At 55.5% G+C, this 25,840-nt stretch overlaps 1 protein-coding gene across 3 annotated transcripts; it reads left to right on the top strand.

Annotated features, from left to right (window-relative positions):
- On the top strand, window positions 1-25,832 carry LOC144953535 (uncharacterized). Of its 3 annotated transcripts, XM_078884074.1 has the most exons (3): window positions 1-50; window positions 2,844-2,969; window positions 20,885-25,831. In XM_078884074.1, exons 2-3 carry the CDS (start codon window positions 2,869-2,871, stop codon window positions 21,798-21,800), a joined length of 1,017 nt encoding a protein of 338 aa, XP_078740200.1. In that variant the 5' UTR covers window positions 1-50; window positions 2,844-2,868; the 3' UTR covers window positions 21,801-25,831. The 3 variants fall into 3 exon arrangements, with proteins under 3 accessions (XP_078740200.1, XP_078740201.1, XP_078740202.1); XM_078884075.1 differs by lacking the exon at window positions 2,844-2,969 and having other exon boundaries at window positions 13-50; window positions 20,885-25,832; XM_078884076.1 differs by lacking the exons at window positions 1-50; window positions 2,844-2,969 and adding an exon at window positions 3,006-3,127 and having other exon boundaries at window positions 20,885-25,832.
- The last annotated feature ends 8 nt before the right edge of the window (window positions 25,833-25,840 follow it).

Below are 25,840 nucleotides of genomic sequence, written 5' to 3' on the forward strand. Positions count from 1 at the left end.
GTCACGAGATAACAGGAAGCGGCCGTTCCGCCCGTGCACTAAAATCCTAGGTGAGAAATTCTCATCGTGGTTGTGGTGGTTGTTGTGGTGGTGATTGTGGTGGTTGTGGTGGTTGTGGTGGTTGTGGTAGTGGTGGTTGTGGTGGTGGTTGTGGTGGTGGTGGTTGTGGTGGTTGTAGTGGTTGTTGTGGTGGTGGTTGTTGTTGTGGTGGTGGTTGTGATGGTTGTGATGGTGGTGTTTGTGATGGTTGTGGTGGTGGTAGTGGTGGTGGTTGTTGTGGTTGTGGTGGTTGTTGTGGTGGTTGTTGTGGTGGTGGTGGTGGTTGTGGTTGTGGTGGTTGTTGTGGTGGTTGTTGTGGTGGTGGTGGTGGTTGTGGTGGTGTAGTGGTGGTGGTGGTGGTTGTGGTAGTGGTGGTTGTGGTGGTGGTTGTGGTGGTAGTGGTGGTTGTGGTGGTTGTGGTGGTAGTGGTGGTTGTGGTGGTGGTGGTTGTGGTGGTGGTGGTTGTTGTGGTGGTTGTGGTGGTGGTTGTGCTGGTGGTGGTGGTTGTAGTGATGGCGGTGGTTTTGGTTGTGGTTGTTGTTGGTGGTGGTTGTTGTGGTGGTGTTGGTTGTGATGGTGTGGGTTGTTGTGGTGGTGGTTGTGGTGGTGGTTGTGGTGGTGGTTGTGGTGGTTGTTGTGGTGGTTGTTGTTGTGGTGGTGGTTGTGATGGTTGTGTTTGTGATGGTTGTGGTGATGGTAGTGGTGGTGGTTGTTGTGGTTGTGGTTGTGGTGGTTGTTGTGGTGGTGGTTGTTGTGGTGGTGGTTGTGATGGTGGTGTTTGTGATGGTTGTGGTGGTGGTTGTTGTGGTGGTGGTTGTTGTGGTGGTTGTTGTGGTGGTGGTGGTTGTGGTGGTGTTGTGGTAGTGGTGGTGGTTGTGGTGGTTTTGGTTGTGGTAGTGGTGGTTGTGGTAGTGGTGGTGGTTGTGGTGGTAGTGGTGGTTGTACTGGTGGTGGTTGTACTGGTGGTGGTGGTTGTTGTGGTGGTGGTTGTGGTGGTGGTGGTTGTGGTGGTGGTTGTGGTGGTTGTAGTGATGGCGGTGGTGGTTGTAGTGATGGCGGTGGTTTTGGTTGTTGTTGGTGGTGGTTGTTGTGGTGGTGTTGGTTGTGATGGTGTGGGTTGTTGTGGTGGTGGTTGTGGTGGTTGTTGTGGTGGTGGTTGTTGTTGTTGTGGTGGTTGTGATGGTTGTGTTTGTGATGGTTGTGGTGATGGTGGTGGTGGTGGTTGTTGTGGTTGTGGTGGTGGTTGTTGTGGTGGTGGTTGTGGTGGTGGTTGTGGTGGTGGTTGTTGTGGTGGTGGTTGTGGTGGTTGTTGTGGTGGTGGTTGTGGTGGTGGTTGTGGTGGTGGTTGTGGTGGTTGTGGTAGTGGTGGTGGTAGTGGTGGTGGTTGTGATGGTGGTTGTTGTTGTGGTGGTGGTTGTGATGGTTGTGATGGTGGTGGTTGTGATGGTTGTGATGGTTGTGATGGTTGTCATGGTTGTCATGGTTGTGGTGGTGGTGGTTGTTGTGGTGGTTGTTGTGGTAGTGGTGGTGGTTGTGGTAGTGGTGGTGGTTGTGGTGGTGGTTGTTGTGGTGGTGGTTGTTGTGGTGGTGGTTGTGGTGGTTGTTGTGGTGGTGGTTGTGGTGGTGGTGGTTGTGGTGGTGGTGGTGGTGGTTGTGATGGTGGTGGTTGTGACGGTGGGGGTTTTGGTGGTGGTTGTGGTGGTGGTTGTGGTGGTGGTTGTGGTGGTGGTTGTGGTGGTTGTGGTGGTTGTGGTGGTGGTGCTTGTGGTGATTGTGGTGGTTGTGGTGGTTGTTGTGGTGGTGGTTGTGGTGGTGGTGGTTGTTGTGGTGGTGGTTGTGGTGGTTGTTGTAATGGTGGTTGTGGTTGTGGTGGTTGTTGCGGTGGTGGTTGTGGTGGTGGTTGTGGTAGTTGTGGTGGTGGTGGTTGTGGTTGTTGTTGTTCTTTTTGGTTCTTTCGGTAAAGTCACGTAGAATGGAAATAATAAAATAATAAAAAATAAAATAATTCTCACGACGTTTCGGCCACAACGCAAGCAGCCGCCCTCAGGTGTAGAACAGGTCTGTCGAGAAGACAGAGTCTGAATGACACGCCCCAGGCTTGGAGCGACTATTTAAGCTGGGATGGAGGGGCGAAGAGCGTCTTGACAAAATAATATGCATATCAAGGGGAATTTAGCATATTTATGGGAAATGCAGATATGCGATTAGTACTACTTGTGAAATGCGTAGGAGGTTTGGCGAGGGGTTTAAAGTCATTATGCCCGTGCATTATGCATTATTACCCCTCGCCAACCTCCTACGCATTTCACAAGTAGTACTAATCGCATATCTGCATTTCCCATAAATATGCTAAATTCCCCTTGATATGCATATTATTTTGTCAAGACGCTCTTCGCCCCTCCATCCCAGCTTAAATAGTCGCTCCAAGCCTGGGGCGTGTCATTCAGACTCTGTTTTCTCGACAGACCTGTTCTACACTTGAGAACGGCTGCTTGCGTTGTGGCCGAAATGTCGTGAGAATTATTTTATAATGTTTTATTTTTTATTATTTTATTATTTCCATTCTCCGTGACTTTACCGAAAGAACCAAGAAGATGAATCCCTGCAGTCACGAAAGCATTACATCGTAGTGGTTGTTGTTGGTGGTGGTTGTGGTGGTGGTGGTTGTAGTGGTAGTGGTGGTGGTTGTGGTGGTTGTGGTGGTGGTTGTAGTGGTGGTGGTGGTTGTTGTGGCGGTGGTTGTGGTGGTAGTGGTGGTTGTGGTTGTTGTTTACCAAGGTAGAGCCTCGCTCTCTCTCTCGTAGGGATGTCAATTGAGTAGCAGCGAGCATGGAAGCGATGTCCTGGTTGGAACTTTACAACGCGGGGCCTAGCAATGCGGGGCCTTGCTTCCTGTCCTCACCTGATCGCGTTTGCTTCAATTCTCTCGCGTAAGTTTAATTTGTCTTCACACGGCTCACCACTTTGTAACTTTGTTTTACTTTAAATATTCGTACAGTTTGTATTAAAAAATTTTACCAGGCCAAGTGCGCTTGAGCTGCTATACTGCTCTAGTTTTCAGAAGCGACCTGCCCACAAAAACAACAAGGTAAGGCTTGTCAACAGCGTGGCGGTGTTCTCTCTAAACACGTGGTGGTGTTCACTCTAGACGTGAGGCGGTGTTCACTCTAGATGCGTGGCGCTGTTCACTTTAGATGCGTGGGGGTGTTCACTCTATACGCGTGGCGGCGTTCACTCTGGACGCGTGGCGGTGTTCGCTCTAGATGCGTGGCGGTGTTCGCTCCGGACGCGTGGCGGCGTTCACTCTGGACGCGTGGCGGTGTTCACTCTGGATGCATAGCGTTTTTCACTCTGGACGTGTGGCGGTGTTCAATCTAGACACGTGGTGGCGTTCACTCTGGACGCGTGGCGTTGTTTACTCTGGCCGCGTGGCGGTGTTTGCTCCAGACGCATGGCGGTGTTTTCTCCAGACCCGTGGCGGTGTTCGCTCTGGACGCGTAGCGGTGTTCACTCTGGATGCGTGGTGTTGTTTGCTCTGGACGCGTGGCGGTGTTCATTCCGGAGTGGCGGTGTTCATTCCGGACGCGTGGCGGTGTTTGCTCCAGACCCGTGGCGGTGTTCGCTCTGGACGCGTAGCGGTGTCACATTCTGGATGCGTGGTGTTGTTCACTCTCTGGACGTGTGGCGGTGTTCACTCCCTGGACGCGTGGCGGTGTTCACTCCGGACGCGTGGCGGTGTTCGCTTTGGACGTGTGGCGGTGTTCACTCTCTGGACGCGTGGTGGTGTTCACTCTCTGGATGCGTGGCGGTGTACAGTCTCTGGACTCGTGGTGGTGTCCACTCTCTGCATGTGGAGTGGGGACAACGGGCGATCTGGAGGGAAATCCACGCGACCACGGGGAGAGAGAGAGACCCGCAGCCTCGGCGATGTTAATTCATCCTCATTGAATTATTTGGTGGAGTAAGGAAACATTGGTACTGAGCGGATGAAGGTGGCCAGGCATGGGTCTGGACACACCGCCACCTGTTAACTATACCAGTGTGTGACAGTGTAAAGTTTGTGTTTGCAGTATAGTCTATTAACTCTATTGAAAACGGAGGTTATATCAAAACAATAGTGTGTTTTTGTTTTCCTGTGGAACTCTTTGTAAGAATGGAAACAGTCAAGACGCGTGGCGGTGTTCACTCTGTACACGTGGCGGTGTTCACTCTAGACATGTGGCGGTGTTCACTCTCTGGACGCGTGGCGGTGTTCAGTCTCTGGACTCGTGGCGGTGTCCACTCTCTGCATGTGGAGTGGGGACAACGGGCCATCTGGAGGGAAATCCACGCGACCACGGGGAGAGAGAGAGACCCGCAGCCTCGGCGATGTTAATTCATCCTCATTGAATTATTTGGTGGAGTAAGGAAACATTGGTACTGAGCGGATGAAGGTGGCCAGGCATGGGTCTGGACACACCGCCACCTGTTAACTATACCAGTGTGTGACAGTGTAAAGTTTGTGTTTGCAGTATAGTCTATTAACTCTATTGAAAACGGAGGTTATATCAAAACAATAGTGTGTTTTTGTTTTCCTGTGGAACTCTTTGTAAGAATGGAAACAGTCAAGACGCGTGGCGGTGTTCACTCTGTACACGTGGCGGTGTTCACTCTAGACATGTGGCGGTGTTCACTCTCTGGACGCGTGGCGGTGTTCATTCTCTGGACGCGTGGTGGTGTTCACTCTCTGGATGCGTGGCGGTGTTCAGTCTCTGGACGCGTGGCGGCGTTCGCTCTGAACGCGTGGCGGCGTTCGCTCTGGACGCGTGGCAGTGTTCGCTCTGGACGCGTTGCGGCGTTCGCTCTGGACGCGTGGCGGTGTTCGCTCTGGATGCGTGGCGGTGTTCGCTCTGGACGCGTGGCGGTGTTCACTCTGGACACGTGGCGGTGTTCGCTCTGGACGCGTGGCGGTGTTCACTCTCTTGACACGTGGCGGTGTTCACTCTCTGGACGCGTGATGGTGTTCAGTCTCTGGACGCGTGGCGGCTTTCGCTCTGAACACGTGGCGGTGTTCGCTCTGGACGCGTGGCCATGTTCGCTCTGGACGCGTGGCCATGTTCGCTCTGGACGCGTGGCGGTGTTCGCTCCAGACGCGTGGCGGTGTTCACTCTGGACGCGTGGCGGTGTTCACTCTAGACCCGTGGCCGTGTTCGCTCCGGACGCGTGGCGGTGTTCGCTCCGGACGCGTGGCGGTGTTTGCTCTGAACGTGTGGCGGTGTTCACTCTGGACGCTTGGCGGTGTTTGCTCTGGATGCGTGGTGCTGTTCACTCTCTGGACGCGTGGCGGTGTTCACTCTCTTGGCGCGTGGCGGTGTTCACTCTCTGGACGCGTGATGGTGTTCAATCTCTGGACGCGTGGCAGCATTCGCTCTGAACGCGTGGCAGTGTTCACTCTCTGGACGCGTGGCGGCGTTCGCTCTAAACACGTAGCGGTGTTCACTCCGGACGCGTGGCGGTGTTCGCTCTAAACGCGTTGCGGTGTTCACTCTAGATGTGTGGCGGAGTTCACTCTCCGGACGCGTGGCGGTGTTCACTCTGGACGGTGGCGGTGTTCGCTCCGGACGCGTGGCGGTGTTCACTCTGGACGGTGGCGGTGTTCACTCTGGACGGTGGCGGTGTTCGCTCTGAACGCGTGGCGGTGTTCGCTCCGGACGCGTGGCGGTGTTCACTCTGGACGGTGGCGGTGTTCGCTCCGGACGCGTGGCGGTGTTCACTCTGGACGGTGGCGGTGTTCGCTTTGGACGCGTGGCGGTGTTCACTCTCTGGATGCTTGGCGGTGTTCAGTCTCAGGACTCGTGGTGGTGTCCACTCTCTGCATGTGGAGTGGGGACAACGGGCCATCTGGAGGGAAATCCACACGACCACGGGAAGAGAGAGAGAGACCCGCAGCCTCTGCGATGTTAATTCATCCTCATTGAATTATTTGGTGGAGTAAGGAAGCATTGATACTGAGCGGATGAAGGTGGCCAGGCATGGGTCTGGACACACCACCACCTGTTAACTATACCAGTGTGTGACAGTGTAAAGTTTGTGTTTGCAGTATAGTCTATTAACTCTATTGAAAACGTAGGTTATATCAAAACAATAGTTTGTTTTTGTTTTCCTGTGGAACTCTTTGTAAGAATGGAAACAGTCAAGACGCATGGCGGTGTTCACTCTGTACACGTGGCGGTGTTCACTCTAGACGTGTGGCGGTGTTCACTCTCTGGACGCGTGGCGGTGTTCACTCTCTGCACGCATGGCGGTGTTCACTCTAGACGCGTGGCAGCGTTCGCTCTGAACGCGTGGCGGTGTTCACTCTCTGGACGCGTGGCGGCATTCGCTCTGAACACGTAGCGGTGTTCACGCCGGACGCGTGGCAGTGTTCGCTCTGAACGCGTTGCGGTGTTCACTCCGGACGCGTGGCGGTGTTCACTCTGAATGCGTGGCGTTGTTCGCTCTGGATGCGTGGTGGTGTTCACTCTGGACGCGTGGCGGTGTTCGCTCTGGATGCGTGGCGGTGTTCACTCCGGACGCGTTGCGGTGTTCACTCCGGACGCGTGGCGGTGTTCGCTCTGGATGCGTGGCGGTGTTCACTCCGGACGCGTGACGGTGTTCAGTCCGGACGCGTGGCGGTGTTCACTCCGGAAGCGTGGCGGTGTTCGCTCTGGACCCGTGGTGCTGTTCAATCTCTGGACGCGTGGCGGTGTTCACTCTCTGGACGCGTGGCGGTGTTCACTCTCTGGACGCGTGGTGGTGTTCAGTCTCTGGACGCGTGGCGGCGTTCGCTCTGAACACGTGGCGGCGTTCGCTCTGGAAACGTGGCGCTGTTCGCTCTGGACGCGTGGCAGTGTTCGCTCTGGACGCGTGGCGGTGTTCGCTCTGGACGTGTGGCGGTGTTCGCTCTGGACGCGTGGCGGTGTTCGCTCCGGACGCGTGGCGGTGTTCACTCTCTGGACACGTGGCGGTGTTCGCTCTGGACGCGTGGCGGTGTTCACTCTCTTGACGCGTGGCGGTGTTCACTCTCTGGACGCGTGATGGTGTTCACTCTCTGGACGCGTGGCGGTGTTCAGTCTCTGGACGCGTGGCGGTGTTCACGCTCTGGACGCGTGGCGGTGTTCACTCTCTGGACGCGTGGCAGTGTTCGCTCTGGACGCGTGGCGGTGTTCGCTCTGGTCGTGTGGCGGTGTTCACTCTCTGGACGCGTGGTGGTGTTCACTCTAGACGCGTGGCGGCGTTCGCTCTGAACACGTAGCGGTGTTCACTCCGGACGCGTGGCGGTGTTCGCTCTAAACGCGTTGCGGTGTTCACTCTAGATGTGTGGCGGAGTTCACTCTCCGGACGCGTGGCGGTGTTCGCTCTGAACGCGTGGCGGTGTTCGCTCCGGACGCGTGGCGGTGTTCACTCTGGACGGTGGCGGTGTTCGCTCTGGACGCGTGGCGGTGTTCACTCTCTGGACGCGTGGCGGTGTTCACTCTGGACGGTGGCGGTGTTCACTCTAGATGTGTGGCGGTGTTCACTCTGGACGCGTGGCGGTGTTCGCTCTGGATGCGTGGTGCTGTTCACTCTTTGGACGCGTGGCGGTGTTCACTCTTTTGACGCGTGGCGGTGTTCACTCCGGACGCGTGGCGGTGTTCGCTCTGGACCCGTGGTGCTGTTCAATCTCTGGACGCGTGGCGGTGTTCACTCTCTGGACGCGTGGTGGTGTTCAGTCTCTGGACGCTTGGCGGCGTTCGCTCTGAACACGTGGCGGCGTTCGCTCTGAACACGTGGCGGTGTTCGCTCTGGACGCGTGGCGGTGTTCGCTCTGGACGTGTGGCGGTGTTCACTCTCTTGACGCGTGGCGGTGTTCACTCTCTGGTCGCGTGATGGTGTTCACTCTCTGGACGCGTGGCGGTGTTCAGTCTCTGGACGCGTGGCGGTGTTCACGCTCTGGAAGCGTGGCGGTGTTCACTATCTGGACGCGTGGCGGTGTTCGCTCTGGACGCGTGGCAGTGTTCGTTCTGGACGCGTGGCGGTGTTTGCTCCAGACCCGTGGCGGTTTTCACTTTGGAGGCGTGGCGGTGTTCAGTCTCTGGACACGTGGCGGTGTTCGCTCTGGATGGTGTCTGTGTTCGCTCTGGAAGCGTGGCGGTGTTCGCTCTGGTCGTGTGGCGGTGTTCACTCTCTGGACGCGTGGTGGTGTTCACTCTCTGGATGCGTGGCGGTGTTCACTCTAGACGCGTGGCGGCGTTCGCTCTGAACACGTAGCGGTGTTCACTCCGGACGCGTGGCGGTGTTCGCTCTAAACGCGTTGCGGTGTTCACTCTAGATGTGTGGCGGAGTTCACTCTCCAGACGCGTGGCGGTGTTCGCTCTGAACGCGTGGCGGTGTTCACTCTGGACGGTGGCGGTGTTCGCTCTGGACGCGTGGCGGTGTTCACTCTCTGGACGCGTGGCGGTGTTCACTCTCTGCACGCGTGGCGGTGTTCACTCTGAACACGTAGCGGTGTTCACGCCGGACGCGTGGCAGTGTTCGCTCTGAACGCGTTGCGGTGTTCACTCCAGACGCGTGGCGGTGTTCACTCTAGATGTGTGGCGGTGTTCACTCTCCGGACGCTTGGTGGTGTTCGGTCTGAACGCGTGGCGGTGTTCGCTCTGGATGCGTGGCGGTGTTCACCTCGGACGCGTGGCGGTGTTCACTCCGGACGCGTGGCGGTGTTCGCTCTGGACGCGTGGCTGTGTTCACTCCGGACGTGTGGCGGTGTTCACTCCGGACACGTGGCGGTGTTCGCTCTGGACCCGTGGTGCTGTTCACTCTCTGGACGCGTGGCGGTGTTCACTCTCTGGACACGTGGTGGTGTTCACTCTCTGGATGCGTGGCGGTGTTCAGTCTCTGGACGCGTGGCGGCGTTCGCTCTGAACACGTGGCGGCGTTCGCTCTGGACGCGTGGCGGTGTTCGCTCTGGACGTGTGGCGGTGTTCACTCTGGACGCGTGGCGGTGTTCGCTCCGGACGCGTGGCGGTGTTCACTCTCTGGACACGTGGCGGTGTTCGCTCTGGACACGTGGCGGTGTTCACTCTCTTGACGCGTGGCGGTGTTCACTCTCTGGACGCGTGATGGTGTTCACTCTCTGGATGCGTGGCGGTGTTCAGTCTCTGGACGCGTGGCGGCGTTCGCTCTGAACACGTGGCGGTGTTCGCTCTGGACGCGTGGCCGTGTTCGCTCTGGACGCGTGGTGGTGTTCGCTCTCTGCATGTGGAGTGGGGACAACGGGCCATCTGGAGGGAAATCCATGCGACCACGGGAAGAGAGAGAGAGACCCGCAGCCTCGGCGATGTTAATTCGTCCTCATTGAATTATTTGGTGGAGTAAGGAAGCATTGATACTGAGCGGATGAAGGTGGCCAGGCATGGGTCTGGACACACCACCACCTGTTAACTATACCAGTGTGTGACAGTGTAAAGTTTGTGTTTGCAGTATAGTCTATTAACTCTATTGAAAACGTAGGTTATATCAAAACAATAGTTTGTTTTTGTTTTCCTGTGGAACTCTTTGTAAGAATGGAAACAGTCAAGACGCATGGCGGTGTTCACTCTGTACATGTGGCGGTGTTCACTCTAGACGTGTGGCGGTGTTCACTCTCTGGACGCGTGGCGGTGTTCACTCTCTGCACGCATGGCGGTGTTCACTCTCTGGACGCGTGGCGGCATTCGCTCTGAACACGTAGCGGTGTTCACGCCGGACGCGTGGCAGTGTTCGCTCTGAACGCGTTGCGGTGTTCACTCCGGACGCGTGGCGGTGTTCACTCGAGATGTGTGGCGGTGTTCACTCTCCGGACGCGTGGCGGTGTTCGCTCTGAACGCGTGGCGGTGTTCGCTCTGGATGCGTGGCGGTGTTCACTCCGGACGCGTGGCGGTGTTCACTCTGGACGCGTGGCGGTGTTCGCTCTGGATGCGTGGCGGTGTTCGCTCTGGACGCGTGGCGGTGTTCGCTCTGGATGCGTGGCGGTGTTCACTCCGGACGCGTGGCGGTGTTCGCTCTGGATGCGTGGCGGTGTTCACTCTAGACGCGTGGCGGCGTTCGCTCTGAACACGTAGCGGTGTTCACTCCGGACGCGTGGCGGTGTTCGCTCTAAACGCGTTGCGGTGTTCACTCTAGATGTGTGGCGGAGTTCACTCTCCGGACGCGTGGCGGTGTTCGCTCTGAACGCGTGGCGGTGTTCGCTCCGGACGCGTGGCGGTGTTCACTCTGGACGGTGGCGGTGTTCGCTCTGGACGCGTGGCGGTGTTCACTCTCTGGACGCGTGGCGGTGTTCACTCTGGACGGTGGCGGTGTTCACTCTAGATGTGTGGCGGTGTTCACTCTGGACGCGTGGCGGTGTTCGCTCTGGATGCGTGGTGCTGTTCACTCTTTGGACGCGTGGCGGTGTTCACTCTTTTGACGCGTGGCGGTGTTCACTCTCTGGACGCGTAGTGGTGTTCAGTCTCTGGACGCGTGGCGGCGTTCGCTCTGAACACGTGGCGGCGTTCGCTCTGGACACGTGGCGGCGTTCGCTCTGGACGCGTGGCGGTGTTCGCTCTGGACGCGTGGCGGTGTTCGCTCCGGACGCGTGGCGGTGTTCACTCTCTGGACACGTGGCGGTGTTCGCTCTAGACGCGTGGCGGCGTTCGCTCTGAACACCTAGCGGTGTTCACTCCGGACGCGTGGCGGTGTTCACTCTAGATGTGTGGCGGAGTTCACTCTCCGGACGCGTGGCGGTGTTCGCTCTGAACGCGTGGCGGTGTTCGCTCCGGACGCGTGGCGGTGTTCACTCTGGACGGTGGCGGTGTTCGCTCTGGACGCGTGGCGGTGTTCACTCTCTGGACGCTTGGCGGTGTTCACTCTGGACGGTGGCGGTGTTCGCTCTGGACGCGTGGCGGTGTTCGCTCCGGACCCGTGGCGGTGTTCGCTTTGGACGCGTGGCGGTGTTCACTCTCTGGACTCGTGGTGGTGTCCACTCTCTGCATGTGGAGTGGGGACAACGGGCCATCTGGAGGGAAATCCACGCGACCACGGGAAGAGAGAGAGAGACCCGCAGCCTCGGCGATGTTAATTCGTCCTCATTGAATTATTTGGTGGAGTAAGGAAGCATTGATACTGAGCGGATGAAGGTGGCCAGGCATGGGTCTGGACACACCACCACCTGTTAACTATACCAGTGTGTGACAGTGTAAAGTTTGTGTTTGCAGTATAGTCTATTAACTCTATTGAAAACGTAGGTTATATCAAAACAATAGTTTGTTTTTGTTTTCCTGTGGAACTCTTTGTAAGAATGGAAACAGTCAAGACGCATGGCGGTGTTCACTCTGTACACGTGGCGGTGTTCACTCTAGACGTGTGGCGGTGTTCACTCTCTGGACGCGTGGCGGTGTTCACTCTCTGCACGCGTGGCGGTGTTCACTCTGAACACGTAGCGGTGTTCACGCCGGACGCGTGGCAGTGTTCGCTCTGAACGCGTTGCGGTGTTCACTCCAGACGCGTGGCGGTGTTCACTCTAGATGTGTGGCGGTGTTCACTCTCTGGACACGTGGCGGCATTCGCTCTGAACACGTAGTGGTGTTCACGCCGGACGCGTGGCAGTGTTCGCTCTGAACGCGTTGCGGTGTTCACTCCAGACGCGTGGCGGTGTTCACTTTAGATGTGTGGCGGTGTTCACTCTCCGGACGCTTGGCGGTGTTCGCTCTGAACGCGTGGCGGTGTTCGCTCTGGATGCGTGGCGGTGTTCACTCCGGACGCGTGGCGGTGTTCACTCTCTGGACGCGTGGCGGCATTCGCTCTGAACACGTAGCGGTGTTCACGCCGGATGCGTGGCAGTGTTCGCTCTGAACGCGTTGCGGTGTTCACTCCAGACGCGTGGCGGTGTTCACTCTAGATGTGTGGCGGTGTTCACTCTCCGGACGCTTGGCGGTGTTCGCTCTGAACGCGTGGCGGTGTTCGCTCTGGATGCGTGGCGGTGTTCACTCCGGACGCGTGGCGGTGTTCATTCCGGACGCGTGGCGGTGTTCGCTCTGGACACGTGGCGGTGTTCACTCCGGACGCGTGGCGGTGTTCGCTCTGGATGCGTGGCGGTGTTCACTCCGGACGCGTGGCGGTGTTCACTCCGGACGCGTGGCGGTGTTCGCTCTGGATGCGTGGCGGTGTTCACTCCGGACGCGTGGCGGTGTTCACTCCGGACACGTGGCGGTGTTCGCTCTGGACCCGTGGTGCTGTACACTCTCTGGACGCGTGGCGGTGTTCACTCCAGACGCGTGGCGGTGTTCACTCTAGATGTGTGGCGGTGTTCACTCTCCGGACGCTTGGCGGTGTTCGCTCTGAACGCGTGGCGATGTTCGCTCTGGATGCGTGGCGGTGTTCACTCCGGACGCGTGGCGGTGTTCACTCCGGACGCGTGGCGGTGTTCGCTCTGGACGCGTGGCGGTGTTCACTCCGGACGTGTGGCGGTGTTCACTCCGGACACGTGGCGGTGTTCGCTCTGGACCCGTGGTGCTGTTCACTCTCTGGACGCGTGGCGGTGTTCACTCTCTGGACGCGTGGTGGTGTTCAGTCTCTGGACGCGTGGCGGCGTTCGCTCTGGACGCGTGGCGGTGTTCGCTCTGGACGTGTGGCGGTGTTCGCTCTGGACGCGTGGCGGTGTTCGCTCCGGACACGTGGCGGTGTTCGCTCTGGACACGTGGCGGTGTTCACTCTCTTGACGCGTGGCGGTGTTCACTCTCTGGACGCGTGATGGTGTTCACTCTCTGGATGCGTGGCGGTGTTCAGTCTCTGGACGCGTGGCGGCGTTCGCTCTGAACACGTGGCGGTGTTCGCTCTGGACGCGTGGCCGTGTTCGCTCTGGACGCGTGGTGGTGTTCGCTCCGGACGCGTGGTGGTGTTCACTCTGGACGCATGGCGGTGTTCACTCTAGACGCGTGGCCGTGTTCGCTCCGGACGCGTGGCGGTGTTCGCTCCGGACGCGTGGCGGTGTTTGCTCTGAACGTGTGGCGGTGTTCACTCTGGACGCGTGGCGGTGTTCGCTCTGGATGCGTGGTGCTGTTCACTCTTTGGACGCGTGGCGGTGTTCACTCTTTTGACGCGTGGCGGTGTTCACTCTCTGGACGCGTGGCGGTGTTCAGTCTCTGGACGCGTGGCGGCGTTCGCTCTGAACACGTGGCGGCGTTCGCTCTGGACACGTGGCGGCGTTCGCTCTGGACGCGTGGCGGTGTTCGCTCTGGACGCGTGGCGGTGTTCGCTCCGGACGCGTGGCGGTGTTCACTCTCTGGACACGTGGCGGTGTACGCTCTAGACGTGTGGCGGCGTTCGCTCTGAACACGTAGCGGTGTTCACTCCGGACGCGTGGCGGTGTTCGCTCTAAACGCGTTGCGGTGTTCACTCCGGACGCGTGGCGGTGTTCACTCTGGACGGTGGCGGTGTTCGCTCTGGACGCGTGGCGGTGTTCACTCTCTGGACGCTTGGCGGTGTTCACTCTGGACGGTGGCGGTGTTCGCTCTGGACGCGTGGCGGTGTTCGCTCCGGACCCGTGGCGGTGTTCGCTTTGGACGCGTGGCGGTGTTCACTCTCTGGACTCGTGGTGGTGTCCACTCTCTGCATGTGGAGTGGGGATAACGGGCCATCTGGAGGGAAATCCACGCGACTACGGGAAGAGAGAGAGAGACCCGCAGCCTCGGCGATGTTAATTCATCCTCATTGAATTATTTGGTGGAGTAAGGAAGCATTGATACTGAGCGGATGAAGGTGGCCAGGCATGGGTCTGGACACACCACCACCTGTTAACTATACCAGTGTGTGACAGTGTAAAGTTTGTGTTTGCAGTATAGTCTATTAACTCTATTGAAAACGTAGGTTATATCAAAACAATAGTTTGTTTTTGTTTTCCTGTGGAACTCTTTGTAAGAATGGAAACAGTCAAGACGCATGGCGGTGTTCACTCTGTACACGTGGCGGTGTTCACTCTAGACGTGTGGCGGTGTTCACTCTCTGGACGCGTGGCGGTGTTCACTCTCTGCACGCGTGGCAGTGTTCACTCTAGACGCGTGGCAGCGTTCGCTCTGAACGCGTGGCGGTGTTCACTCTCTGGACGCGTGGCGGCATTCGCTCTGAACACGTAGCGGTGTTCACGCCGGATGCGTGGCAGTGTTCGCTCTGAACGCGTTGCGGTGTTCACTCCAGACGCGTGGCGGTGTTCACTCTAGATGTGTGGTGGTGTTCACTCTCCGGACGCTTGGCGGTGTTCGCTCTGAACGCGTGGCGGTGTTCGCTCTGGATGCGTGGCGGTGTTCACTCCGGACGCGTGGCGGTGTTCACTCCGGACGCGTGGCGGTGTTCGCTCAGGACGCGTGGCGGTGTTCACTCCGGACGCGTGGCGGTGTTCACTCCGGACGCGTGGCGGTGTTCACTCCGGACACGTGGCGGTGTTCGCTCTGGACCCGTGGTGCTGTACACTCTCTGGACGCGTGGCGGTGTTCACTCTCTGGACGCGTGGCGGTGTTCACTCTCTGGACGCGTGGTGGTGTTCACTCTCTGGATGCGTGGCGGTGTTCAGTCTCTGGACGCCTGGCGGCGTTCGCTCTGAACACGTGGCGGCGTTCGCTCTGGACGCGTGGCGGTGTTCGCTCTGGACGTGTGGCGGTGTTCGCTCTGGACGCGTGGCGGTGTTCGCTCCGGACGCATGGCGGTGTTCACTCTCTGGACACGTGGCGGTGTTCGCTCTGGACACGTGGCGGTGTTCACTCTCTTGACGCGTGGCGGTGTTCACTCTCTGGACGCGTGATGGTGTTCACTCTCTGGATGCGTGGCGGTGTTCAGTCTCTGGACGCGTGGCGGCGTTCGCTCTGAACACGTGGCGGTGTTCGCTCTGGACGCGTGGCCGTGTTCGCTCTGGACGCGTGGCGGTGTTCGCTCCAGACTCGTGGCGGTGTTCACTCTGGACGCGTGGCGGTGTTCACTCTAGACGCGTGGCCGTGTTCGCTCCGGACGCGTGGCGGTGTTCGCTCCGGACGCGTGGCGGTGTTTGCTCTGAACGTGTGGCGGTGTTCACTCTGGACGCGTGGCGGTGTTCGCTCTGGATGCGTGGTGCTGTTCACTCTTTGGACGCGTGGCGGTGTTCACTCTTTTGACGCGTGGCGGTGTTCACTCTAGACGCGTGATGGTGTTCACTCTCTGGATGCGTGGCGGTGTTCAGTATCTGGACGCGTGGCGGCGTTCGCTCTGAACACGTGGCGGTGTTCGCTCTGGACGCGTGGTGGTGTTCGCTCTGGACGCGTGGCGGTGTTCGCTCCGGACGTGTGGCGGTATTCGCTCCGGACGCGTGGCGGTGTTCGCTCTGGACGCGTAGCGGTGTTCGCTCTGGACGCGTAGCGGTGTTCGCTCTAGACGGGTGGCGGTGTTCCCTCTGGATGCGTGGCGGTGTTCGCTCCAGACGCGTGGCGGTGTTCACTCTCTGGACACGTGGCGGTGTTCGCTCTGGACGCGTGGCGGTGTTCACTCTCTGGACGCGTGGCGGTGTTCGCTCTGGACGCGTGGCAGTGTTCGCTCTGGACGCGTGGCGGTGTTTGCTCCAGACCCGTGGCGGTTTTCACTTTTTAGGCGTGGCGGTGTTCAGTCTCTGGACACATGGCGGTGTTCGCTCTGGACGGTGGCGGTGATCGCTCTGGACGCGTGGCGGTGTTCGCTCTGGTCGCGTGGCGGTGTTCACTCTAGACGCGTGGCAGCTTTCGCTCTGAACGCGTGGCGGTGTTCACTCTCTGGACGCGTGGCGGCGTTCGCTCTGGACACGTGGTGGTGTTCGCTCTGGACGCGTGGCGGTGTTCACTCTGGACGCGTGGCGGTGTTCGCTCTCTGGACGCGTGGCGGTGTTTGCTCTAGACCCGTGGCGGTGTTCGCTCTGGACGCGTGGCGGTGTTCACTCTGGACGCGTGGCGGTGTTCACTCTCTGGACGCGTGGCGCTGTTCGCTCTGAACGTGTGGCGGTGTTCACTCAGGACGCGTGGCGGTGTTCGCTCTGGACGCGTGGTGCTGTTCACTCTCTGGACGCGTGGTGGTGTTCACTCTCTGGATGCGTGGCGGTGTTCAGTCTCTGGACACGTGGCGGTGTTCGCTCTGGACGCGTGGCGGTGTTCGCTCTGGACGCGTAGCGGTGTTCGCTCTGGATGCGTAGCGGTGTTCGCTCCGGACGCATCGCGGTGTTCACTCTCTGGACACGTGGCGGTGTTCGCTCTGGACGCGTGGCGGTGTTCACTCTGGACGCGTGGCGGTGTTCACTCTCTGGACGCGTGGCGGTGTTCGCTCTGGACGCGTGGCGGTGTTTGCTCCAGACCCGTGGCGGTGTTCGCTTTGGAGGCGTGGCGATGTTCACTCTCTGGACGCGTGGTGGTGTTCACTCTCTGGATGCGTGGCGGTGTTCAGTCTCTGGACACGTGGCGGTGTTCAATCTGGACGCGTGGCGGTGTTCGCTCTGGACGCGTGGCGGTGTTCACTCTCTGGACATGTGGCGGTGTACGCTCTAGACGTGTGGCGGCGTTCGCTCTGAACACGTAGCGGTGTTCACTCCGGACGCGTGGCGGTGTTCGCTCTAAACGCGTTGCGGTGTTCACTCCGGACGCGTGGCGGTGTTCGCTCTGGACGCGTGGCGGTGTTCACTCTCTGGACGCTTGGCGGTGTTCACTCTGGACGGTGGCGGTGTTCGCTCTGGACGCGTGGCGGTGTTCGCTCCGGACCCGTGGCGGTGTTCGCTTTGGACGCGTGGCGGTGTTCACTCTCTGGACTCGTGGTGGTGTCCACTCTCTGCATGTGGAGTGGGGATAACGGGCCATCTGGAGGGAAATCCACGCGACCACGGGAAGAGAGAGAGAGACCCGCAGCCTCGGCGATGTTAATTCATCCTCATTGAATTATTTGGTGGAGTAAGGAAGCATTGATACTGAGCGGATGAAGGTGGCCAGGCATGGGTCTGGACACACCACCACCTGTTAACTATACCAGTGTGTGACAGTGTAAAGTTTGTGTTTGCAGTATAGTCTATTAACTCTATTGAAAACGTAGGTTATATCAAAACAATAGTTTGTTTTTGTTTTCCTGTGGAACTCTTTGTAAGAATGGAAACAGTCAAGACGCATGGCGGTGTTCACTCTGTACACGTGGCGGTGTTCACTCTAGACGCGTGGCGGTGTTCACTCTCTGCACGCGTGGCAGTGTTCACTCTAGACGCGTGGCAGCGTTCGCTCTGAACGCGTGGCGGTGTTCACTCTCTGGACGCGTGGCGGCATTCGCTCTGAACACGTAGCGGTGTTCACGCCGGATGCGTGGCAGTGTTCGCTCTGAACGCGTTGCGGTGTTCACTCCAGACGCGTGGCGGTGTTCACTCTAGATGTGTGGTGGTTTTCACTCTCCGGACGCTTGGCGGTGTTCGCTCTGAACGCGTGGCGGTGTTCGCTCTGGATGCGTGGCGGTGTTCACTCCGGACGCGTGGCGGTGTTCGCTCCGGACGCGTGGCGGTGTTCGCTCAGGACGCGTGGCGGTGTTCACTCCGGACGCGTGGCGGTGTTCACTCCGGACGCGTGGCGGTGTTCACTCCGGACACGTGGCGGTGTTCGCTCTGGACCCGTGGTGCTGTACACTCTCTGGACGCGTGGCGGTGTTCACTCTCTGGACGCGTGGCGGTGTTCACTCTCTGGACGCGTGGTGTTCACTCTCTGGATGCGTGGCGGTGTTCAGTCTCTGGACGCGTGGCGGCGTTCGCTCTGAACACGTGGCGGCGTTCGCTCTGGACGCGTGGCGGTGTTCGCTCTGGACGTGTGGCGGTGTTCGCTCTGGACGCGTGGCGGTGTTCGCTCCGGACGCATGGCGGTGTTCACTCTCTGGACACGTGGCGGTGTTCGCTCTGGACACGTGGCGGTGTTCACTCTCTTGACGCGTGGCGGTGTTCACTCTCTGGACGCGTGATGGTGTTCACTCTCTGGATGCGTGGCGGTGTTCAGTCTCTGGACGCGTGGCGGCGTTCGCTCTGAACACGTGGCGGTGTTCGCTCTGGACGCGTGGCGGTGTTCGCTCCAGACTCGTGGCGGTGTTCACTCTGGACGCGTGGCCGTGTTCGCTCCGGACGCGTGGCGGTGTTCGCTCCGGACGCGTGGCGGTGTTTGCTCTGAACGTGTGGCGGTGTTCACTCTGGACGCGTGGCGGTGTTCGCTCTGGATGCGTGGTGCTGTTCACTCTTTGGACGCGTGGCGGTGTTCACTCTTTTGACGCGTGGCGGTGTTCACTCTAGACGCGTGATGGTGTTCACTCTCTGGATGCGTGGCGGTGTTCAGTATCTGGACGCGTGGCGGCGTTCGCTCTGAACACGTGGCGGTGTTCGCTCTGGACGCGTGGTGGTGTTCGCTCTGGACGCGTGGCGGTGTTCGCTCCGGACGTGTGGCGGTATTCGCTCCGGACGCGTGGCGGTGTTCGCTCTGGACGCGTAGCGGTGTTCGCTCTGGACGCGTAGCGGTGTTCGCTCTGGACGCGTAGCGGTGTTCGCTCTAGACGCGTGGCGGTGTTTCCTCTGGATGCGTGGCGGTGTTCGCTCCAGACGCGTGGCGGTGTTCACTCTCTGGACACGTGGCGGTGTTCGCTCTGGACGCGTGGCGGTGTTCACTCTCTGGACGCGTGGCGGTGTTCGCTCTGGACGCGTGGCAGTGTTCGCTCTGGACGCGTGGCGGTGTTTGCTCCAGACCCGTGGCGGTTTTCACTTTTTAGGCGTGGCGGTGTTCAGTCTCTGGACACATGGCGGTGTTCGCTCTGGACGGTGGCGGTGATCGCTCTGGACGCGTGGCGGTGTTCGCTCTGGTCGCGTGGCGGTGTTCACTCTAGACGCGTGGCAGCTTTCGCTCTGAACGCGTGGCGGTGTTCACTCTCTGGACGCGTGGCGGCGTTCACTCTGGACACGTGGTGGTGTTCGCTCTGGACGCGTGGCGGTGTTCACTCTGGACGCGTGGCGGTGTTTGCTCTAGACCCGTGGCGGTGTTCGCTCTGGACGCGTGGCGGTGTTCACTCTGGACGCGTGGCGGTGTTCACTCTCTGGACGCGTGGCGCTGTTCGCTCTGAACGTGTGGCGGTGTTCACTCGGGACGCGTGGCGGTGTTCACTCTCTGGATGCGTGGCGGTGTTCAGTCTCTGGACACGTGGCGGTGTTCGCTTTGGACGCGTGGCGGTGTTCGCTCTGGACGCGTGGCGGTGTTTGCTCTGGACGCGTGGCGGTGTTCGCTCCGGACGCGTGGCGGTGTTCGCTCCGGACGCGTGGCGGTGTTCGCTCCGGACGCGTAGCGGTGTTCGCTCTGGATGCGTAGCGGTGTTCGCTCTAGACGCGTGGCAGTGTTCCTTCTGGACGCGTGGCGGTGTTTGCTCCGGACGCATGGCGGTGTTCACTCTCTGGACACGTGGCGGTGTTCGCTCTGGACGCGTGGCGGTGTTCACTCTGGACGCGTGGCGGTGTTCACTCTCTGGACGCGTGGCGGTGTTCGCTCTGGACGCGTGTCGGTGTTTGCTCCAGACCCGTGGCGGTGTTCGCTTTGGAGGCGTGGCGATGTTCACTCTCTGGACGCGTGGTGGTGTTCACTCTCTGGATGCGTGGCGGTGTTCAGTCTCTGGACACGTGGCGGTGTTCGATCTGGACGCGTGGCGGTGTTCGCTCTGGACGCGTGGCGGTGTTCACTCTCTGGACGCGTGGCGGTGTTCGCTCTGGACGCGTGGCGGTGTTCACTCTCTGGATGCGTGGCGGTGTTCGCTCTGGACGTGTGGCGCTGTTCACTCTCTGGATGTGTGGCGGTGTTCACTCTATGGACGCGTGGCGGTGTTCACTCTCTGGACGCGTGGCGGCGTTCGCTCTGAACACGTGGCGGTGTTCACTCTCTGCATGTGGAGTGGGGACAACCGGGCCATCTGGAGGGAAATCCACGCGACCACGGGGAGAGAGAGAGACACGCAAACTCCAAATATACAGCAGGCGTCAGGGTCGGGATCGAACCCACGACATCCTGTATGCCAGGAGAGGTAGTTAACATCTCACCACGGGGAGATAGAGAGAGACACGCAGCCTCGGGGATGTTGATTCATCCTCAATGAATTACTTGGTGGAGTAAGGAAGCATTGATACTGAGCGGATGAAGGTGGCCAGGCATGAGTCTGGACACACCACCACCTGTTAACCATGCCAGTGTGTGACAGTGTAAAGTTTGTGTTTGCAGTATAGTCTATTAACTCTATTGAAAACGGAGGTTATATCAAAACAATATTTTGTTTTGTTTTCCTGTGGAACTCTTTGTAATAATGGAAACAGTCAAGAAGTTAACACAGCGCACACATGCAGCTGAAGTCAGATCTGTTCATCCCAGCATTCAAGGACATTGTGTGCCTGGCTGGCTTCACACAACTAAGTTGTGATTGAACATTCATTTATTCATTTCTGCATAACACAAATAGTATTATTTTCAACACCTTGCTATGTCAACTGAATTTAACTTTTATAAATATCCCTTCTGTAGCCAGACAGCCGAAATTGTGTGCTCGGAGTTTTGGGTTAACATTCATTTTGAAGATACTAGGGCTTCCAGGCATATTGTGGCCATTCGCCCTCTCATTGTGTGCCATAACAGCCTGTGTGATGAAGTTGGGAAACTTTTCCACTATATCATGAATATATGAATAAGTATAGACGTGTAAGTCACGTGTGACTGTGTATATGCATTCCTCTGTGCCTCGATACTGATGTGTAGATGGTGTGGATGTAAGTTTTTTCTGTCTGCAGCTGTCGCTTCCTTTGTCGCTTCCTCTGCAGAATTGGTCTGATGGAGCAAAGACACTTGGCGCAGCTCGGTACAACAAGGCAACAATGCGACCTTTGTCCATACAGCACGAATCGTCCTGGACATTTGACACGGCACCAGAGAACTCACACAGGAGAGAAACCCTTCAAGTGCAGTGTGTGTGGGAAGGCGTTGGCACATTCATCTACTCTTAAAAAACACCAGAGAACACACACGGGAGAGAAACCATTCAAGTGCAGTGTGTGTGGGAAGGCGTTTACACATTCATCTACTCTTGTAAAACACCAGAGAACACACACGGGAGAGAAATCCTTCAAGTGCATTGTGTGTGGGAAGGCGTTTGCACGGTCAACACATCTTCGAAGTCACCAGAGAACACACACGGGAGAGAAACCCTTCAAGTGCAGTGTGTGTGGAAAGGCATTTGCACATTCATCTACTCTTGCAAAACACCAGAGAACACACACAGGAGAGAAACCCTTCAAGTGCATTGTGTGTGGGAAGGCGTTTGCACGTTCACCAAATCTTCAAAGACACCAGAGAACACACAAGCATCAGAAGATCCCCAAGGAGTGGAGTCTGAAATCAGCTTGTGAAAGTCAAAGTGCCGCAATGAGCCCATCCCTCATGAAACAAGAACCGGAAGAAAATCCCAGCTTGGACACTTTTAAAGGTATCGAGGTGAAATTTGAAGAGGTGAAGGTGAAATGTGAAGAAGTGATGGTGAAGAGCGAAGAAGTGGAGGTAAAATGTGAAGAGGATTCAACTCCAAAATGGGACTTTCACATCGATGGAGGCAACGTGAAGCAGGAGAATTCTGACTGTGAGGCAGAGCGAGGCAACTCCCAGCAGTTTGTGGAAGTGGAGGTGTGGGTGGACTTCCTCCGAGACAATACAAAGTCAAATGGAGACCCGTTAGATGTGTAAGCCAGAGACGATGTCGCTCCAATAGATTCACCTTTGTCACAGGCCTTTAATGACAATAATATGAAGTTGAACACTCAATTCCTAGGTTCAACCTGCAGGGTAAGAGTGGCCAGTCTTTATGGACCTGTGGGTTGGGTAGATCTCTAACCAGGAGCGAGAGCCAATAAGCTCTCAAGCATTCGCTATGTTAACAATTGCATTTATATGGTGCTTGCTTAATCGCCTCTGGCAATTCCGAGTTTTGTATTGTATCTCGTCTCAAAGACTCGAAGAGCATCCCCAAGTAGCAGCTGCCCCTTTGTGGCACAAGGTGGTGGCCCTGCACCGGCCTGCATGTGGACAAGAGCCGGTCAAGTAGGGGGCGATGTTTGATGTGGCATCTCAGTTGTGGAGTTTGTAGGTAATGTATAGTATTTAATCAATTTTGACCCAGACGCCAGCATGCAATGGCCTACTTGTTTTGAATGACACAATAGTATGTTGTACACGCACTGTTAAGCAGACGGTGCATATTTTTTTTTATAGATTCTTGTTAATACGATGTAACCTGATTCCGTATATTTCACTGCAGTAATTTAATATATATTATTGGTTCTTTCGGTAAAGTCACGTAGAAGGGAAATAATAAAATAATACAAATAAAAAATAAAATAAAATTCTCATGACATTTCGGCCACAACGCAAGCAGCCGTCCTCAGGTGAAGAAACAGCTGTCGGAAAGGCAGCGTCCTAATAGAGAGAAACAACCACGGTGCGTTACTCTGTCCTGCGCTGCGTTATAACTATGCTATAAACTAGACTACTATACATTACAATATTATACCTTCCAATCTAAACTACACTGTATGATATCGTATACACAGCCCAATATAAGCTCTAACATTATGCATTATATTGATATGCCTCCAACTAAACTTTTTTTGTTACATCACACGACTATACACCGTACATATACACTGCCATAAACAAACCCCAACATTGAATTATACACTGCGTTACTATACACCTTAGACTATACATTGTAATATTACACTATGTATTATTCTATAAACACTACTGTATACCACACTGCTGTATATTCACTCTTACAATTACGATACTATATATTATATTATAGATTATATTAAACATTACACTATTATACTATTTATTATTATACTATACACCATACCATTGACTGTCACGTGAAAGGTACTAAGAGCAAGCAAATAAATATGTCAGTGGGAGAGTGGTAGCAGGAAACTTGCAGTGGAGCAGACTCCGATCCGTGAAGAGAATAAAAAAGCTATATAGTCAACTCCCAGCGAATGGAATGTGGTCTGAAAGACCGTGAACGTGAACACAATCAATCAAGACCCGAAATGGTTTATCACGTCCTTCCAATGATTGCTGAGCCAGAAAAAAAAATTTAGTTGGAGGCATATCAATATAATGCATAATGTTGGGCTGTGTATACGATATCATACAGTGCAGTTTACATTGGAAGGTATAATATTGTAATGTATAGTAGTCTAGTTTATAGCATAGTTATAACGCAGCACAGGACAGAGTAGCGCACCGTGGTTGTTTCACTCTATCTCCTCCCTCCTCCGTTCCGAGCATAGATGGACTCGTCCGTCTGAACAACGCTCGCCGCTTTCCGTGGTGGTGCTAATGTTAAAGAAAACAACCGCCACTTTTTTCGACATAGAAGTGTAATGTATAATGACTTATTGTTAGTATCTCAGCTTATTGGAGAGTATATTGAGTACATTGATTATATTGATGTAGTTTATATTTAGTTTTTTCACATCGGTTTATTGTATGGTAGTAGGGTATGTGTATTTCTTTAGAAACTCCTTTTTTGTTTTCCACATAATGCACTAGCTTGATACGCGGTGGTTTGGGCTGTTGCAGTTCTTTATTAAAATTTCCCTCCCTTTATTACTGCTAATCCTACATAATACACTAGCATAATATGACTGCGATCCCCCCACCGCCTACACATTCCACAAGGAGTGACTAATCCCATATCTGCATTTGTCATCAATATGCTAAATTCCTCTGTTGATATGTAAACTCCTTTGTCAAGGCGCTCTCCTCCTCCCACCCAGCTTAAAATACGCTGCCAAGCTTAGCAGCTCTGTTTCTTCACCTGAGGACGGCTGCTTGCGTTGTGGCCGAAACGTCGTGATAATTTCATTGTTTTATTTGTATTCTTTTATTATTTCCTTTCTACGTGACTTTACCGAACGAACCAATAATATGAATCCCTGCAGTAACGAAAACTTTAAATCGAAATTTTATTTAATTTAGTAAAAATTATCGTCAATAATTAGAATGAATACTTGCCTGATTGTGTACGTACATGTAACATTGTGTCTATAAGGGTCAAACATTGGATACGTGATGTTAGGACAAAGTGTGTTTTGGGAGTAACCTGTACAGATAACTCGGGTGAGACACGTTGTTCTTGTGATACAGGTCAAAGGGTATTTTAGTGTTTTCAGGAAGCGTCTGCCTCTGGAGCAACTCATTGTCTTTGAAATAGGGAGCACACTCGGATCATTCATCAGTTACAAGGCATACCACTCAAAAGTTACACGTATAGGAGGTACATTCTCTACAACATTAATTCTAATTTTATATTACGTGTTGACATAAATTTTGTCGATCTAGGACTAGAAATGCTCCTTGCTGATTAACGTCTGGATGTTCACGCAAGGCTGACAGCCTGCGGTGCCCCTCACAACCATTTACGGCCTTGGGCCAGGAAAGTCACGAAAAAATTGCACACGAACGACGCATCCACTCAAGCTTCCGATGCTCCGTTTTGAAGTTTGAAAATTAAACAACTGTGAATTGTATTATGTGTTGAATTAGATAATTGTATTTCTTCATATCATTTAACATCTGGAAGACTTCATTGAAAACGACATGTCGTGTGAATTTTCTCTCGTCGTGAAGTAGATGGCCTTGCCAGGGATTCGGTTCGATGCGGACTTTCACCTGGTTGGGATCGCGGGATCGAGATAAGGCGACATAGAGCTGGCCGTGCCAGAAGACCGCCATCTGCAGATCGATTCCAACGTGATCGAACATCTGTCCCTACGCCTCCATCGTTCATGCAGGGGGCACGTAGGTTTACAGCGCCCCCTGCATAAAAACGACGGAAAGTTCAGCGTTCATCACAGATAGATAAAGTAGTGCGTTATATATAAAGGTAATTTTTGTCTGTCTGTGTGTTCACGCGCTTGCGAGGGATTTGTCTCTCTAACGGTGGGGTTTACGTCAAAAAAAATTGCCAGGTACCACGCCGTAAGCCCCGCGGTTGGAAAGCACTATTCCTTTTTCACATCTATCACCTTTAAATTAGTTTAATTAGCGATTTTTTGCGATATTTCGTTATTTATTTATGTAGTTTTGCCACCTGCCACGGGACACAGCACACAACTGCGCACCTAGCAACCCACACACGATCGCTGAAAAATTTCATTCGCATTAACAATGCTTAAAGAATATACACACAACGCTGAGGTTCATTCTTTACAGTCTTACGTCCCCCCCACCCCAATGCGTGCAGTTACTGCTATAAAGTTCGTAGATAGTAATATTAGAGCCCTTAGCATTATTGCAGCGCGGGTGGGGAGAGCGGCCCAGCCCACAGCCTGGCAATATGTCACCTCCGGCTGGGCTCTGCATGGGACTAGGCCTCACCACAGCAATGTGAAGTACAATTTTATTTAATCTTTTGCTAAGAACTATTATGAAACAAATAAGTTGGCAAATATTACAATAATGTTTGTGTGTAGAAAACGAATATTTCATGATTTGGTTGCTAATTTTTTTTTTTAGCTTTGTTTTTATGACGCCAAGATGGTGTACTGCCAGTCTGTGCTGTTGCCTGCTGCCTGCTCATTAATTAACGTCAGTGCACTGGCACTCTGTTATCTATACTGCTAATTTTGCTTTTGGGCATTTAGTGTATGCCAGTTTATAATCTGTTGCCTGCTTCTTTACATCACTCAGTGTACAGCCAGCCTTTCATGTCGACTGTATCC

The sequence above is a fragment of the Lampetra fluviatilis genome, chromosome 78 (assembly GCF_964198595.1).
Source record: "Lampetra fluviatilis chromosome 78, kcLamFluv1.1, whole genome shotgun sequence".
Classification (NCBI taxonomy): Eukaryota; Metazoa; Chordata; class Hyperoartia; order Petromyzontiformes; family Petromyzontidae; genus Lampetra; species Lampetra fluviatilis.